An 18,656-nucleotide genomic window follows, 5' to 3' on the forward strand; every position below is an offset into this window, starting at 1 on the left:
AATGATTGAAATCATGTGTTAAGATGAATCATGATTAATGATCGTGATTTTCCAACACTAATTGGGACCAAATGAAAACAATGACAATTCCCCGAATGTTCCAACTAATATTTTAGCCAACAGTAAGTTCAGTTTGAAGGAGCTGTACCTGATTTTTACCGTTTCGCCTGTACTGTATTATTTCTCGTCTTGTGTTTTTTTTTTTTTTCCTCCTACCAATTTGCCATCAATATATGCAAGTTGGTTTTACCTACTCTAATAATCACATATAAGGGAAATGAGTGGACACATTATTTATGAGGGATTCGCGATTTCATTTTTCTCTTTAACCGTTCGTTGGAATAGTCTGTTGATGGATCGAGACGGTGGCTTTTCTTGTTTTTTTAATGATTAAATGATAAATGATACGGGCAAAAGATCAATAGTTCTCCATCTCTGACAAAGCGCTGAATAATACAGTTTTTCTTCTCCAACGTCAGATCCAAGTTAAATAAACCGGGTTCGCTCAGTCTTTATGAGAAAAATCATTATTTTTGGCATTACAGTTGTATGAGGGCACCTGGATGCTCTCTAGTGGCGAAATGATGTACTACAGGTAGACAAGGAAAATTAGATAAGGGAAATTAAAGTCTCAGTTAGTGTCAAGCCAGTAAGTCGGCAAACCATGAATACCTTTTTAGTATTTATAGATTAATTTGTCATAAAATGTCTCATCACGTCTTGTTCTTTGCTCGTCGTGTTGCATTTGTGACTCATCCTTCCCCCTGTTTGACATGTTTCCCGTCTCCTCTTTCTCAGGCGCGAGTCAAGCCTCACCGGACCTTTCGCTTTAATGAGTGCGTGTGCACGCCCTACAACGCCGACTTCGACGGCGACGAGATGAACCTCCACCTGCCGCAGACGGAGGAGGCCAAAGCCGAGGCGCTGGTGCTCATGGGGGTACGTGTCTGGACTGTTCGAACCACCTTGAACCGAGGCATAGAAACTAACGCACGCCCGCGGTTTCCAAAGTGGGTTTTGTGACTCAAAGATATGATTTTAAAATTACGACACGTCTAATTTCCAACATCAGGTGTTCCTTGAGTGGTTAATTTGGGGTTCCCTGCATGAAAAGGTTAGGAGGCCCTGTTTTTTTTGCAATTAATTGTTCGATCAGAATCAAAAACGGTTTATTTCCATTGTCAATAAACAGAATTCATAAACATAGGATCTTGCTTTGGTGATTTGGTGCAACATAAAACAATGAATAAATCAAAAGAGAAACCATTTAATTCTGCTATAAGATGAAGAATAAAAATTAAAAATAGGTTTAATATGTACACAAGTTTACAGTTGAGTTTACATATGGTGTCTTGGTTGACCAAATTTAGATTATTTTATCGTCTTGCTTATGGAGAATAGCGTCATTAAACTAATTGGAGTAAACTGACCAAAGGAATCTGATCACCACATGTACATTTCATACTTCCTTCAGAATTTTGAAAATAAGCAGTCAACGACAGAATTCTCGATACAAACGTTGATTATTACATTTCAGTGTTTCTTCGTGCGACAATGGCCTCGCACTGTGACACTTGTGTAAGACTCGTTCTTTTGTCAAATTCCAAATGGGTTGAAATTAGTTAATCGCTCATTATCCCATTCACAGACGAAAGCGAACCTCGTCACTCCCAGGAATGGCGAGCCTCTGATCGCCGCCATCCAGGACTTTCTGACAGGTGAGCGTCAAGCGGGGACTGGCTTTTCTATTTTGCTTTATTTTAGCATACCGTATTTTCCGGACTATAAGTTGCAGCAGCCAAAAAAATACATAATAGATACGGAAAAAACATATATAAGTCGCACTGTACGAGTATAAGTCATTTTTTTGAGGACAACGAACTGTGGTAAGTGTCTGGTATGTTAATGTAACAGTTATTCAGATAACTATAGCATAAAGAACATGCTAACAAGTTTAGCAAAGCATCAGTTTTACCCCAAATCACTAAATCCACTGAATTCTTCTTCCTCTGTCACTTCTAAACAACTCCACAAACTCCAGAGATAGAGGAAGTGCTAGAGCCTAGAGCGCCCTCTTGTGGTTGTCAATGTGAAAATAACGAATAATATCACCTATAAGTCGCTCTGGAGTGTAAGTCGCACCTCGGCCAAAGCCCATGAAAAAAGGTGCGACTTAAAATCCGAAAAATACGGTAGTGAAAAGGACTATATTGTGCCTGACTAACCATTTATTTGGACTTTTTTGCCATGATTTGATGTTCTTGTATCAAAAGCGTACCAGTGTTTGTGTTTTAAAGTACTCCCACGTCTTCCTCCACACCATGAGGTGGAGCCATGTTTTTAAACGCTCTTTGTAAATGAGAGCGACTCTCTCGTTCGTCTCGTTATTTCTGTAGACTCTTTTTCAAGGTATTTTGTACGCCGGTAATAAACAGGTACATTTAGTGCCGTACTAGGAAACCTTCGAGGCACAGCGGTAAGTAACATTGAGGGGGCACGCAGATGACAGACCCCCACAGTTACATTGTGCAGCTTTGAACAACGTGAACAAAGAAGGAAAACCACAAAAGAAATGCTTGAAATGTCTGTGAAAATCTCACCAAGGCAATTGTTGATGTATTAAGATGAATCGCAGGTGAGCTAATTGTTATGAACGATTAGTGATTTGAGTTCTTTTTTGTGCGGTTTTGAAAAGTTAGATCAAATTGTTAAGGTAAAAGTTTTTTTTTTTAGTTTCTATCCAATTATCTCCGGGTTATTGAAGAAACCAAAATGTTTAATTAACGGTTCGAGCAGGGATCGTGATTTTCCAACACTAATCGGGACCAATTTCAGCCAACAGTAAGTTCAGTTTAACGTGTCTGTACCTGATTTTTACTGTTTTGAATTGTGGAAAAACAGAGCGAGTTCATTTTAAACTCTCCACGTGTGTCGCTCACTCACGTAATGCAGTCGGAGCATCCTAAATATTCACCGCTGGACACATTTGAAGATTACGCAGGAAATAAAAGTCTGATTCAACACAGAGAAGACGGCAGAAACGTGGTCGTATCTTGGATGAGTTTGTGTCCTGGTGTGACGTGTCCCATCGTCTGGACATGTTCTGTGCTACAGGGGAGCAACTGATCGAACTCCAGACTTCCAGCAGAGCACGGGGCGTGACTCGGTCGGCAGCGCATTCATTTATCCGGAGCCAGAGACCGTAACATATTCAGGGAGCTGTATGTAGCCTGCAGCCTGTGGAAGACGGGCTGCAACACATGATTATTGTCGGATTAATCTGCAACACTTTATAATAACTACACTTAGTAAAGCATGAACACAGACTGAATTAGTTGTGAATACATATTTTTTGAGACGAATGTAGTAAATACTTGACTAATACCCTAATTCATAACTATAATGAAGTAATAATGAAGTGTTCATCATGAATTAAGGCTTTGTTCGTGCTTTAAGGCAAATCAAGGTGTAGTTATTATAAAGTGGTACAAAATAATCTAGTTTGACCACATTTGACCCAGAAAGTCATGCTCGTTGAGAATGTTCCCTGTGTCATTTTAAAGTACTGTATTTTCCGGACTATAAGTCGCACCAGCCAAAAAATGCATTATAGAGAAGAAAAAAAGATATTTAATTTAACTCAATTTTTTTTTTGTAACGCACGGGGGAGGCGCATGCGCACTCCCCCGTGTGGACTGATACAACGCACACGTGCGTTTGTTTATTAGCGCACCGGATCGCATCGCATCTCTCGTCTCCCGTAGATTTCTGTCCACTTCTGCGTCAGCTCGAACTGTCTTTCTCCGTCTTCATTTTGCCCCGAACACTGAGGGAACTATATTATGATAGATCCATGCGCTTAGGCCCTCGGATACGTGGGGACGAGCCTGACGCGGCTGCAGGTGAGCGATAGGTGCGTTTTATGATTGATACGTGGCAGGACAAATGATTTATCCACGCCACGAGGAAATATAAAAAATTTGCTGAAAAAAATCGTCCATACCACCTTTAATGCCAAATACATCACACCACAACATAACACTCAAGTTATTTCATTCACATTTACACCCAGACCACGCTGACCACGCCCCTTTAACACTCTGACCCCGCCCCTTTAACACGCGGCGACGCACGCGATCCACAACATCGCACAGCTTAAAACAGTTCAAATAAAGCCATCGATCTTACCGGCTGCCGCTTCAATGTTCATTATATACACGGCTCCACGCAGCTCGACACATACGAGGTGCTCCTGTCTCTCACACGTACGAGGCGCTCCTGTCCCTCACACGTACGAGGCGCTCCTGTCTCTCACACGTACGAGGCGCTCCTGTCCCTCACACGTACGAGGCGCTCCTGTCTCTCACACGTACGAGGCGCTCCTGTCCCTCACACGTACGAGGCGCTCCTGTCTCTCACACGTACGAGGCGCTCCTGTCCCTCACACGTACGAGGCGCTCCTGTCTCTCACACGTACGAGGCGCTCCTGTCTCTCACACGTACGAGGCGCTCCTGTCTCTCACACGTACGAGGCGCTCCTGTCTCTCACACGTACGAGGCGCTCCTGTCCCTCACACGTACGAGGCGCTCCTGTCCCTCACACGTACGAGGCGCTCCTGTCTCTCACACGTACGAGGCGCTCCTGTCTCTCACACGTACGAGGCGCTCCTGTCTCTCACACGTACGAGGCGCTCCTGTCTCTCACACGTACGAGGCGCTCCTGTCTCTCACACGTACGAGGCGCTCCTGTCTCTCACACGTACGAGGCGCTCCTGTCTCTCACACGTACGAGGCGCTCCTGTCTCTCACACGTACGAGGCGCTCCTGTCTCTCACACGTACGAGGCGCTCCTGTCTCTCACACGTACGAGGCGCTCCTGTCTCTCACACGTACGAGGCGCTCCTGTCTCTCACACGTACGAGGCGCTCCTGTCTCTCACACGTACGAGGCGCTCCTGTCTCTCACACGTACGAGGCGCTCCTGTCTCTCACACGTACGAGGCGCTCCTGTCTCTCACACGTACGAGGCGCTCCTGTCTCTCACACGTACGAGGCGCTCCTGTCCCTCACACGTACGAGGCGCTCCTGTCTCTCACACGTACGAGGCGCTCCTGTCTCTCACACGTACGAGGCGCTCCTGTCTCTCACACGTACGAGCCGCTCCTGTCCCTCACACGTACGAGGCGCTCCTGTCTCTCACGTACGAGGCGCTCCCGTCTCACACGTACGAGGCGCTCCTGTCTCTCACACGTACGAGGCGCTCCTGTCTCTCACACGTACGAGGCGCTCCTGTCTCTCACACGTACGAGGCGCTCCTGTCTCTCACACGTACGAGGCGCTCCTGTCTCTCACACGTACGAGGCGCTCCTGTCTCTCACACGTACGAGGCGCTCCTGTCTCTCACACGTACGAGGCGCTCCTGTCTCTCACACGTACGAGGCGCTCCTGTCTCTCACACGTACGAGGCGCTCCTGTCTCTCACACGTACGAGGCGCTCCTGTCTCTCACACGTACGAGGCGCTCCTGTCTCTCACACGTACGAGGCGCTCCTGTCTCTCACACGTACGAGGCGCTCCTGTCTCTCACACGTACGAGGCGCTCCTGTCTCTCACACGTACGAGGCACACGTACGAGGCGCTCCTGTCCCTCACACGTACGAGGCACACGTACGAGGCGCTCCTGTCCCTCACACGTACGAGGCGCTCCTGTCCCTCACACGTACGAGGCGCTCCTGTCCCTCACACGTACGAGGCGCTCCTGTCCCTCACACGTACGAGGCGCTCCTGTCCCTCACACGTACGAGGCGCTCCTGTCCCTCACACGTACGAGGCGCTCCTGTCCCTCACACGTACGAGGCGCTCCTGTCTCTCACACGTACGAGGCGCTCCTGTCCCTCACACGTACGAGGCGCTCCTGTCCCTCACACGTACGAGGCGCTCCTGTCTCTCACACGTACGAGCCGCTCCTGTCCCTCACACGTACGAGGCGCTCCTGTCTCTCACGTACGAGGCGCTCCCGTCTCACACGTACGAGGCGCTCCTGTCTCTCACACGTACGAGGCGCTCCTGTCTCTCACACGTACGAGGCGCTCCCGTCTCTCACACGTACGAGGCGCTCCCGTCCCTCACACGTACGAGGCGCTCCCGTCTCTCACACGTACGAGGCGCTCCCGTCTCTCACACGTACGAGGCGCTCCCGTCTCTCACACGTACGAGGCGCTCCCGTCTCTCACACGTACGAGGCGCTCCCGTCTCTCACACGTACGAGGCGCTCCCGTCTCTCACACGTACGAGGCGCTCTCGTCTCTCACACGTACGAGGCGCTCCCGTCTCTCACACGTACGAGGCGCTCCTGTCTCTCGCATCTTTAAACTTATTTCGCCGGCTTCAACTTATGCCCAGAAGACGCGTGCGTCGCTAATTAGGATCCGTGTGCGCTAATGACGACGGCGCATCGCAGTGTTTACGTCTTTTCCAGCGCGAATTTGGTGGCACCCCGTAAATTACTTTAGAGCTTGGTGAGGAGCTCTGGTTTACATTAACAAATTGGAACCTATCAGATAGATAGGATTTAAACCAGCTGAGGGCTGTTCCTCCAACACCTACATCACATTCTATCCTCTGCAGTAGAATGTTGTGGTCGATGGTGTCAAACGCTGCGCTGAGGTCCAACAGAACCAGGATTGAGACCAGTCCATCGTCAGCGGCTAATAACAAATCATTTGTGACTTTAACTAGTGCAGTTTCAGTGCTGTGGTGGGCTCTGAACCCTGACTGGAAAACTTCAAATAAGTTATTGTCCTGCAGGTGGCGACAAAGCTGTTTTACTACAACTTTTTCAAGGATTTTAGAGACGAAGGGAAGATTTGAAATAGGTCTGTAGTTTACCAATAGGTCGGGATCTAGATTAGGTTTTTTCAGAAGAGGTTTAATGTCGTCATGTTTGAAGGACTGTGGAACATAGCCACTTTCGAGTGAAGTATTTATTATATTAAGAATAGGGTCTATAATTAGGGGGAGAATGTCTTTGAGGAGTCTGCTTGGAATGGGGTCTAGGACACAAGTTGAGCTTTTAGAGGACATAATGGCTGAAGTTATCTCTGCTTGATCAACAGCTGTGAACCTTTCTAAGTTTACAGGTGGATTTATATGGAACGTTAGATTTACAGCTTGGGCTAGTTCAGGGCTAATAGAGGGGGTAATTTCATTTAATTTATCTCTAATTGTTTTTATTTTATTGTTGAAAAATAGGAGGAAATCATCAGAGCTGAGAGAAGCTGGGATTGCGGGCTCTACTGCACTGTGACAGTTTGTTAGCCTAGCTACAGTGCTGAAAAGGAATTTAGTGTTGCTTTTGTTGACTTCTATTAGATTTGAATAATATCTAGTTTGGGCCTTACACAGAGCCTGCTGATAGGACAGCAGGCAACTTTTCCATGCTTTTAGGGATTCTTCTGTGTGAGAGCGACGAAATAATCCCTCTAACTTTCTAACTTTTTGTTTATGTGAACGCAGTTCTTGGTTGTACCATGGGGAGGCGCGCTTTGGCCTAATGACCTTCTGTTTTAACGGCGCGACAACGTCAAGAGCAGACTTCAGAGAATTCATGGTCAAGTTGACAAATTGATCACTTAAACTGGGACTAAAACTATTCTCAGCAGGATCACATGACATGTCACTGAATATTGGCTCTATTTCTTTGAATTTTGAGATTGATTTTTCAGATATTGTCCTTTTCATTATAACTTTATTCTGTGGGACTGGATGATCTTTAAGAATAAACTGAAAGGTAATTAGGAAATGATCTGACAATATAGGGTTTTGAGGGAGGACAATGAGGTCACTAATCTCTATTCCATACGTTAGGACAAGATCCAGAGTGTTCTTATGGGTGTGAGTCGGTTTATTTACATTCCGAGTGAAACCAATGCTGTCTAACAAGGCGCTGAAGGCATTACTGAGAGCGTCATCACTCATGTTCACGTGGATATTAAAGTCTCCAGCTATAACTATTTACTAACACTAAGTTTGATATAAAGTCAGAAAACTCTGATAAAAACTGAGTAGGGACCAGGAGGTCGGTAGAGAACTATGAACAAAACTCCTTTTTGGTTTTTCATATTTGGACATGTGATTGACAGCATAAGGCTTTCAAATGAGTGAAATGCATTGTTCGTTTTAGGGCTGCTATATTTAAGTCACACTGGAGTATGAAATACGGTTGCAAGTGTGTGCTTGGCCCAAGGTAACGAGAGGACAAACAAACGCAGGATTACACACGCCGGAACTCGACCGTGAAACTGGAAAAAGCAAATGAGAGACTCGAATCACAGACACAAAACGTCCCGTCGAATGTTTCTGTGCACAAGGGTAAATCGGCGTCGCAATTCTTGTCAGATAAAGCAATGTTTGATCTAACCTCGTACCTGGAGACGCCCTGAATATCGACGGCACAGATGTCTAAAAATACGTCACGACATGCTGTAATTCACCCGTCCAAGGCCCGAGGCATCCACGTGAAAAGCGAGTACACTTGTTCGTCCGCGCGACGTCAAGCCAACGGCAATTTTTGTCTCGCGGCCAATTCTCCTTGTACCTGATTACGCTGGCCTTAGCAACGCGGCCGACGCTGAACACCCAACACAAGACCCTCGTCAAAGAACTCTCGCTTGTTAAAATAATCCCTGTGCGATTTTCATCCTCTTATTGCCACGTACAGTCTGAAATGAAGGCTAGGTGTTCATTCACGACTACACGGATGAATCAACCAATTATTTCCATTCGAGCATCTGGCATCACACTCTCACTCAAGAGAGGAAAAATATTAGATGTTACAAAAGCCGCATTGAAAAGAGGACGCGTCGGATTTTCAAAATAGTCTCCTTAGTCTTTATACTTGCTTTTGTAGCCTTTTGATTTGTTTTTTGCATCGCTTTGCTGGGCTTTTTTACACAGACGTTCCACTAATTATGTCGAGGTTTATTTGTGTGTCACGTTGAAAATACAAGTTGCGATCAGTGATAAATGCCCAACTCTATCCAGTTTATTTTGTGATTTTGAAGCTGAACAGACGAGCTAATGTTCAGAGGAAGAGCGGTCCAGAGTTTTGGCCTTGAACGGCACATGCTCTCGAGCCTCGATCTGGGCCAGTCTAAAAGCATAGGCAATGTTATTTGTAGAGCACAATTCGTACACAAGGCAATTCTCAAAGTGCTGCACACAACGGGAAGAAAAAACACATTAAAATCACAAAGGCATGACAGAAGTGACAAAGCCTGCCATGCGGCTGCGCTCGGACGCCGGCACAGTGGGGTGTTGCGATGTTACGTAATGCTTTTGTAAACGATAATGTGTTCAAATCGTTTTATTCCTGTCAACAACAACAACAGCGTGTGTTGCAGCATTTTGGACCGGTTTGTTGTCTATTTACTGTGGAGGAATCGAGACCCCACGGTTCCTGTAGTTGCGGTACATGACTTTTTTTCGAACTGGAAACTGGCTTAACCTCAGCAAGGACGTAAAACGCCCCCTACAGGTCGGACGGCTCATTGAACTAAAATGCAGTTGAGATAAATATATTTAGAATTTTGCTAAAAAATTATAAAAATGTTTTAGGTTCATAATTTCACTTCCTTTTTGTAATTGATGACATCACACTAGGAAATTACCCAGCAAACACTGGGCCAAAACTCCTCTAATGTCACAATTTTTTTTATTTGACATATACAAATAAATTAATTCATGTTTAAAGAGTCAAAAAATGGGTTTCTTTGTGTAAATTCTGCATTAACTTTGACTGGAATGAGTGTCCCTGCAGATTTTTCAGCGTTTTCTACATACTTGCTCGATTGGTGTAAAACTATAATTTATATGTACAACAGATATAAATACACCACATAAAGTCAAAATTGAAATGCCTTAAATACGCCCCTGTAATTGCTTGTGCCAATTGAGATACAATTGCAAGTTTTAATGGCAAATTTGAACTGCACGAACCCCGTATAAACCCGTGATGTCGTGCTACTTCGGCGATATTGTCACGTCTACAACGGTGGTGGTTTTTTAAACGGTCTGAAAGCTCAAGAAGCATTTTAATTATACATGATTCCCTGGAGATTCTATCTTGAACATCTCCAGAACAATACAATTCGGTAATGGATACGTCTTCCGCTTATTGTCAACCCGAGCGTTCAGTCGGCTTATACTTTCTCGTGTAACTGTAATGCTATTGGAAAAGGACTTGTTTAACCGCCCTAATCTGCTTCAGCTAACGTTGATTGCATCACTTGGAATATATTGTAATAACGTAGCGTGTTGTACAGAAAGACTCGGACCCAGGTAGATGGTTAAAGGTGTTTACTGATCGATCAGGATGCTCCGCTTCGTGTCGAGGCTTTGCAGTGGTTACAGACAGATAGAACAAAGCTATAAGTCTATGCAAATTAGTGCAAAATGGGCGTACAAAAGGAGTTACAAAGGGAAGAATATGCGTTTACCAGATGTATGATAGACAAAAGGTTTAGCTACAAAGAGGTCCCCTGAGATAGTTTAGGCGTAGCTCAATTTAATGTTAACAGGTTTGGCACTAATGCCAGTTTAACGTTGTGATTTACCACCTTAAAACCAGATGGCGCTGGTAAGGCGAGGGAGAAGGAATAATACTGGCGCCAGGACTGTGGACTCCGTCCCGTCCCATATGGGCAAGATACGGGAGGAAGTTTAAGATTAACATTCTGTCCACGCCAGGCATGATCGTGTTGTGCCTATGATGCTGGTCAGATGAGGCTGTTGAGTTATGCAGTTACAAAAAACATCCTTTCATATATCGACATATCAACATCAACCGAGACATTTTCGGGCTTTGCTTTCCTCATTCTGAAAAGTGTTTGAACCAGATTTTGCTTTGCCGCTTGAAGAGAAATCGCATCAAAGCTCATGCACAGAACTTAAAAGTGTCTTTTCTCGTCTTCCTGCAGGGGCCTATCTCTTGACCTTTAAGGATACGTTCTTTGACAGATCAAAAGTCTGTCAGATCGTCGCGTCCATCCTCGTCGGCCAAGATGAGAAAGTGCTCATCACTCTGCCCAGACCTGCAATTATGAAGGTACGCTCCTCTTCTAATCTCCAGCGCTTTCCAGACGATGTTTTACAAGTACAATCTTCTGATCTGACCTGAAGTAGCACTCGCAACGTGGACAGCAAAAAGTCCAATTGACCGAAAATTAAAAAAAAACAGTAACAATTTTATAAAAAAACAAAACTAGATTGGGATCCGGGAAGGGCCAGGTTGGGGTCAGGTTGTGGTCGGGGCCATGTCGGGGCCATGTCGGGGCCATGTCGGGGCCATGTCGGGGCCAGGTCGGGGCCAGGTCGGGGCCATGTCGGGGCCATGTCGGGGCCATGTCGGGGCCATGTCGGGGCCATGTCGGGGCCATGTCGGGGCCATGTCGGGGCCATGTCGGGGCCATGTCGGGGCCATGTCGGGGCCATGTCGGGGCCATGTCGGGGCCATGTCGGGGCCATGTCGGGGCCATGTCGGGGCCAGGTCGGGGCCAGGTCGGGGCCACGTTAATACCCGGTTGGGGGTGGGACTAAATTGGAAATGGGTCAGTGCTGGGTCGGGGCCGTGTCGGGGCCTTTTCGGGGCCTGGTCGGGGCTGGGTCGGGGGTTGGTTTTGACAAAGTTGGGACTAGACTGTAAATTAAACTATTTTTTTAATTAAAGTGTATAAATTATTCATTCAACTTGATCTCTAAATTGTAACCCCGTGGCTCACTACTGCGAAACTTTTGTGTAAATAAGTGCTTACCGTCTGCAGCTAACGACAAAGTATTTTATTTCTTGTCAACCAAAAAGCACGACGCGAAAGCAGTGCTCCCATTGGCTGCCCTCGAGCGGTCCAGTCCAGTTTCTATTTGCCGTCTGAAAAAGCTGTTCTAAATTCATGCAATCACTTGAAAATGATGAGAGCACAAAGGGTTCGTGAGAGCTATGGACGAGTCGGATAGATTTAAATAACAGTTTGAAACTCAAGTGCCTATGTGCCATCGACGACGACACCTTCGCAGTCGCACCATGTAATAACGTTGTCCTGTGTGTCTGTTTTAGCCGATGGCGCTGTGGACCGGGAAGCAGATCTTCAGCCTCATCTTGAAACCAGGAAACGACTGTCCGGTTAAAGCCAATCTGAGGACCAAGGGCAAGCAGTACTGCGGCAAAGGAGAAGACCTGTGCTACAACGACTCGTGTAAGCGCCCCCTACAGGCTAACACTCGCGACGAGTGCAGCGCAGTATGCCGTTTCTCAAAGGAGTATCCAGAGAAAAATATGAGGTTCAAATGTCAAACCGCTGCTCATTTTCTAAGGATTGGGGGTGAAAACGTATGCGCCTGTATTTAGGCCAAAAAATAAATAATTGTGTGTTTCCGGTAACCCGACCGACCTGAATTTCAAAATAAAAAACCTTTTAACCTTTTAAAACATTTTATCGCGTATTTACTGGCCATACGTTTCGAGAATGTCAAATTGTGAGATAGAATCCAACAGCTGCGGGAAAAAAATCATCTGTGGGGATCGTAAGATATGAAAATTGCTGCACTTTTGATAGGTTTCGTTTTACCTTCGGGCGTTTGAGCGAAAACCTGGCTGCGGGCGGTGCAGTGTGGTGTTTATTCAATATCTGCATACCAATAAGGCCACTTTAAAGCGAAGCGTTCACTTCTGAGAAAAGAAAACTCTGCAAAACCTGTGCAAGGATTTAAGTTAAAAAGATAAATAAAAATACATTTTTTCAATGTTACCGTAAACACACTTCATTTTATTTGGCCTTACTGTGTCGAAGTAAAAGCTAAACTAAATCGAGGCTAAATAAGATTGAATAAGGGCGCGTGATGTGTCATAATGCGTTATCTTAACCATGAACCGGAACAAAACAGGTCGACGGCAAAAAAACGACCGGAGACCTTCCTCCAGCTCCTCCGGTCTGCTCTTACAAACGCTATATTCGACCAGGTTTATGTGACAATGGCGTAGTACGGAAACGGGAAAAGGGTCACGACTGGCTTTATCCGCTTCCGCGATCTACAGGAAGATTGTAAAAGAACACGTTTTCTACTCAAACAACATCGTGATTACTTTATCTGAACAGAAGGGCATCGGTCAAATCTGTGTTTTGATCTCTTGACAATGATATCTAATTTATTTATTCAGTTCAGCTTTTTATGTTCGATTCAGCATCAGAGGACAAAAATAAAATGAGAAAAATACACGAGTAGGGGAAAAAATCTACGCAATGTAACTGGTGTAAGATTAAAAATAAATAATTACATTTCTAAAGATGAATAATTGAGAAATGTGGTACGTAAATGAAATGCATGTAAACAAACTAGTTACGTTTTTGATAGATTCTTGGTTCAATTTCAACGGATAGATACAAATTACACACATACCGTATTTTCTGGACTATAAGTCGCTCCGGAGTATCGTATAGTAAGTCGCATCAGCCAATAAATGCATAATAGAGGAGAAAAAAACATGTATAGTTGCACTGGAGTATGAAATGCAGTTGCAAGTGTGAGCGCTCTGAAGTATAAGTATATAAGTATAAATATAAGTATAAGTCGCACCCCGGCCAAAATTATGAAAAAACTTGTGCAACTTATAGTCCGGAAAATACGGTAATTACATAAAACAATGAATTAAAACGGATGTAAACAAGCTCAGTTCAATGTACAAATCCAGAACGCAAAATGTGACGCTTTAGTTGCAAAGCGTGGTGTTTTTGTTAAAGTTTTTAAGAGAGAAATTCAGACTTTATATTCTTTATTAGCGTGTCCTTCAGTTCAGCTCAAAGCCTGGAGCCGTTTTTGATTTAATTATATCTTTTGGGACCCATCTTCACACCAGCGCTGGAGTTATTAAACGTTCATAGCACACACTCGTATACGGTCTGAACTATAGTCTATACTGTCCGGGGGTCGTCTGCATCCACCGGGGCCCTCGGGGGGGAAAGTGCCTCGAGTCATTGCAGCCAATTATTTTGAATTGAACTCGTTTTCGTCGCGGTAGAGTGGCTTTTTTCATGGTGTACGCGCCCTTATTGCCTCACCGGCCGCTCGCTTCTACAGTCTATTCAACTATAAAAACAAAATGATAACTTAAATATTGCGGTGGGATACTTAATTTACTCTGGCAGTTCAGACATTCAGGTAGAAGTAAAAAAAAAAAAAAAAAAATCCATGTAAGGTTCTATTTTTTAGAGAAACATTTTTCAGATTTTTTTCTTTAAACGAAATTACAAAAAAAGTAAATTTTTGATATATTTTTCAGCTTAACATTAGCGGACTGTAATGCACCCGAGGACCAGACGATGATGTTACGCAAAAGTCTAAATATCAAGCTTCTACAGTCTGTTCAACATAAATAAAACATAAATAACATAAAAACAAAATGTTAACTTAAAAATTGCGGCGTAATACTTAATTTACTCTGTCAGTTCAGTCATTCAGATAGAAGTAAAAAAATAAAAAAAAACAATCTAAGGTTTGTTCTGTTTTTTTTTTTTTTTTTTTTTTTTTGAGGAACAAGATTTTTCCTTTAAACAAAATAGCAAAAAAAGTAAATTTTTCAGCCTAACTTTCGCTGTACCCGAGGACCAATCAGACGATGATGTTACGCAAAAGTCTAAATCTCAAACAAGTAAAACCGAATTTTCAATATTTCGTCTAGTTTTTGTGTAATTTTGTTTAAAGCATCATTAGAGGATTAGCTTATTTTTATATGCATTTTATAACATTTGGATGACTTTTCCCCCGTTCAAAGATATAGTATTTAGGGAAATCAAAAAGAAATGTATTAAAACATGTCTTAAAACGTATTATTTGACTTTTAGTTATAATAAAAATGTGAAATGTCTTGAAAATTAATCACTAAAGTGCAGAAATGTCACCATATAAACTTATTTGAAAGTTTACAGCATATACTCAGTATTCAAATTTCTTGAAGACAACATTCACATTATTGTCTAAATATCAATATATTTCTAGTTTTAAATTAACAATCCCTTTTCATCATCCTGAAACTCAAGGATAAAAACACAGGGTGAATTAGCTGTAAAATGGACATGTTTAATGCCATATTCAGGCACATTCCTGGCAAAACATCAACCCCACACCAGAAAAGTTACACGATGCACCTTTTATATTTAGTTATATATAGTTTGCTTTTCCATTTTCTTTTAAAGTTTGAAAATGTTTAGCAATAAGAAGACAATAAGATGACATAATAAGTCAACCGAGCATCGGCCTTCAGTCTTTGTGTTTGCGCTGTCCCTGAACAAAAGAACATTGTATATTTCGTTTTTTAAGAGTCTGTGCGTTCCCAGACTCGCCCACGTAGCGTCCTCAGTTCAGTCGATGCACCTTGGTGCATTCAAAGCACAGTTTGAATAATCACAGCCGGCAAAAAACATGAACAGTCGAGTCCTTCACGCGCATTCATGCGGGATAGACTTTATTCCGGAAAAAGCGGTCAAGCGCACTAAAGTATGACCGTGACCCTTTAATGAATTCACCTCGTTAGCGTTTCTTCTGTTCCGTCAAACCGTTCTTTACCGCGTCAGAACGATGGGATTTCTGATTTACTCTGTGTTCCGGATTATAAATCGCTCCGGAGTAAAGTGATTTTATTTAACAATAGTGATGGGTGGATCAATACCTAACATTGATACATCAATACCGACGGAAGTATCAAAAAGTATGGATTTTTATGTGAAATTATTGATGTTTAAAATGTGTCAAAAAATATATTTATTTTTTGGACTATAAGTCGCACCAGCCAAACAATGCATAATAGAGAAGGAGAAAACATATATAAGTCGCACTGGAGTATGAAATGCGGTTGCAAGTGTGAAAATGACAAATAATATCACGTATAAGTCGCTCCGGAGCATAAGTAAATAAGTATAAATATAAGTCACACTCCGGCCAAAACTATGAAAAAACGTGCGACTTATTGTCCGGAAAATACAGTATATTTAATTTTGGGATAAATTCAAACTAGGGTTAAACAGAGGTAAGGATAAGGTACAATTATTTTATTGATAGAGGATTGTCAAGACATTTAGTTGTATTTATTTATATTCATCGGTATCGGATCAATACTGCGATACTTGCCGTAGCATTGCCGTGGCGTCTTATCAGAACAAAAATCACCGCCCGAAGTATGAACGTCGAGTAACAAACGCACATTTTAGAACATATGTTGTTTTACATTGTACGTTCCTTTTTATATATATATATATATATATTTTTTTAGATTTTAACCTCCTAAACGCCGCCCGCCGTGCCGCCCTCCTCACAAGTGTCGCCCCCTGTCTTTTCTCTTGCAGTCGTGGTGGTGCACAACAGCGAGCACATGTGCGGGAGCCTGGACAAAGGCACGCTGGGATCGGGCTCCAAGAACAACATCTTCTACATCCTCCTGAGGGACTGGGGGCAGCTGGAGGCCGCCAACGCCATGTCCCGCCTCGCCCGCCTGGCGCCCGTCTTCCTGTGTACGTCACCCGTCTCGTTGCGCTGACATTACGGGATCCTTTCTGTCGCGTCCGGACTTTGAACGACCGATCGTTCATTCGCCGATGATGCCGATCGGAGAATGAATGATGGAAATGTGGGCGTTGTCTTATCCCCGTGACGACCTGCCGCGTCGGTGATTTCACATGTGGATATTTATGTACTTAAAAAATAATTCAATCCTAATTTTTCTTCTCTCAATAATCGTAACAGTAACATTATATATCACGACGTCCTTACTTTAGACACGATTGACTACCGTATTTTACGGACTATAATGCATAAAAGAGAAGAAAAAAACATACAAGTTGCACTGGAGTGAAATGCAGTCGCAAGTGTGAAAACAACAAATAATATCACATAAGTCGCTGAGGAGTGTAAGTATAGAAGTATAAATATAAGTATAAGTCACACCCCGGCCAAAACTATGAAAAAAGGTGCGACTTATAGTCGGAAAATACGGTAAATCCTTTGTTTTTTCTCTCTCAATAATCGGAACGGTAACATTTTATATCACGACGTTCTTACTTTAGACACAATTGACTAAACCTTGATTAAATTTGATTAATTGCACAGTAAAAAGTCCTTTTCTAAACGAGCTGAAATAAACGCAGTGACGATTACATATTGAGCACGACAGTAATGCCCTTCTCTCTTTTACTTTTAAACCATCACATTGGTTTTAGTTGTTTTTTGGCAGGTTTGAGTGTGTTCCGTCACTTCGGTGAACCCTCGCACCGTTAGCATTACTTTGATCTCACCACGCGATTGGAAACCTCGGAGGAAATGTCACGTTTTTGATCAAAGCCGCTTGTATCCGACAGCGAACCGAGGCTTCTCCATCGGGATCGGGGACGTGACGCCGGGCCAGGGGCTGCTCAAGGCCAAACAGGACCTGCTGGACGACGGCTACGCCAAATGTGACGAGTACATCGAGGCGCTGCACACGGGGAAACTGCAGCAGCAACCGGGCTGCACGGCGGAAGAAACGCTGGAGGTAACCCCGAGCGACGGCGGCGGCGAAAACGACAAGAACACAAACGACACGAGCGCATATGACACGAGCGCATATGACACGAACGCAAGCGACACGAACGCCAGCGACACGAACGCCAGCGACACGAACGCCAACGACACGAACGCCAACGACACGAACGCCAACGACACGAACGCCAACGACACGAACGCCAACGGCACGAACGCCAACGGCACGAACGCCAACGGCACGAACGCCAACGGCACGAACGCCAACGGCACGAACGCCAACGACACGAACGCCAACGACACGAACGGCACGAACGCCAACGACACGAACGCCAACGACACGAACGCCAACGACACGAACGCCAATGACACGAACGCCACGAACGCCAACGCCAACGCCACGAACGCATATGACACGAACGCTAACGACACGAACGCTAACGACACGAACGCTAACGACACGAACGCAAGCGACACGAACGCTAACGACACGAACGCTAACGACACGAACGCTAACGACACGAACGCTAACGACACGAACGCTAACGACACGAACGCAAGCGACACGAACGCCAACGGCACGAACACACGCGCGCTTGTCATGTTCGTGAACATAGAAAACGTTTCGCAAATTGATCTTCTTTGGTGTTTGATGGCGGTTGGTATCCAAGTGTTACATTACCGCCACCCACTTCTTCTTTTGTGTTTTAAAATGTAAAGTTTTTATTGTGTAAATGATGCATAACATTTGGATGGAATAAGTCTGCGTCTCGAAATGATTTATTCATTTTATTCATTTTATTCATTTTATTCATTTTATTCATTTTATTTTATTACCGATATTAACTTCTGGAAATAAATTATTTTTTTTTTAAAACATGAACGCCAGCGACACGAACGCAAACGACACGAACGCCAACGGCACGAACGCCAACGGCACGAACGCCAACGGCACGAACGCCAACGACACGAACGCCAACAACACGAACGGCAACGGCACGAACGCCAACGACACGAACGCCAACGACACGAACGCCAACGACACGAACGCCAACGACACGAACGCCACGAACGCCAACGCCAACGCCACGAACGCATATGA

The 18,656-nt window shown here is 44.2% G+C and overlaps 1 protein-coding gene across 2 annotated transcripts in view; it reads left to right on the plus strand.

The window, feature by feature from the left end:
• polr3a (polymerase (RNA) III (DNA directed) polypeptide A) overlaps nt 1-18,656 on the plus strand; it is a 70,631-nt gene that overhangs the window by 16,242 nt on the left and 35,733 nt on the right. For both annotated transcript variants that reach the window (XM_072455967.1, XM_072455968.1), the window contains exons 11-16: nt 799-939; nt 1,649-1,718; nt 10,975-11,102; nt 12,108-12,246; nt 16,387-16,551; nt 17,395-17,567. In XM_072455967.1, coding sequence (XP_072312068.1) covers nt 799-939; nt 1,649-1,718; nt 10,975-11,102; nt 12,108-12,246; nt 16,387-16,551; nt 17,395-17,567 — 816 coding nt within the window. The remainder of the gene's footprint in view (nt 1-798; nt 940-1,648; nt 1,719-10,974; nt 11,103-12,107; nt 12,247-16,386; nt 16,552-17,394; nt 17,568-18,656) is intronic.

Source organism: Eucyclogobius newberryi, unplaced genomic scaffold, assembly GCF_026437365.1.
Source record: "Eucyclogobius newberryi isolate DKJ021-1_F unplaced genomic scaffold, fEucNew1.0.hap1 SCAF_20, whole genome shotgun sequence".
NCBI classification, from domain to species: domain Eukaryota; kingdom Metazoa; phylum Chordata; class Actinopteri; order Gobiiformes; family Gobiidae; genus Eucyclogobius; species Eucyclogobius newberryi.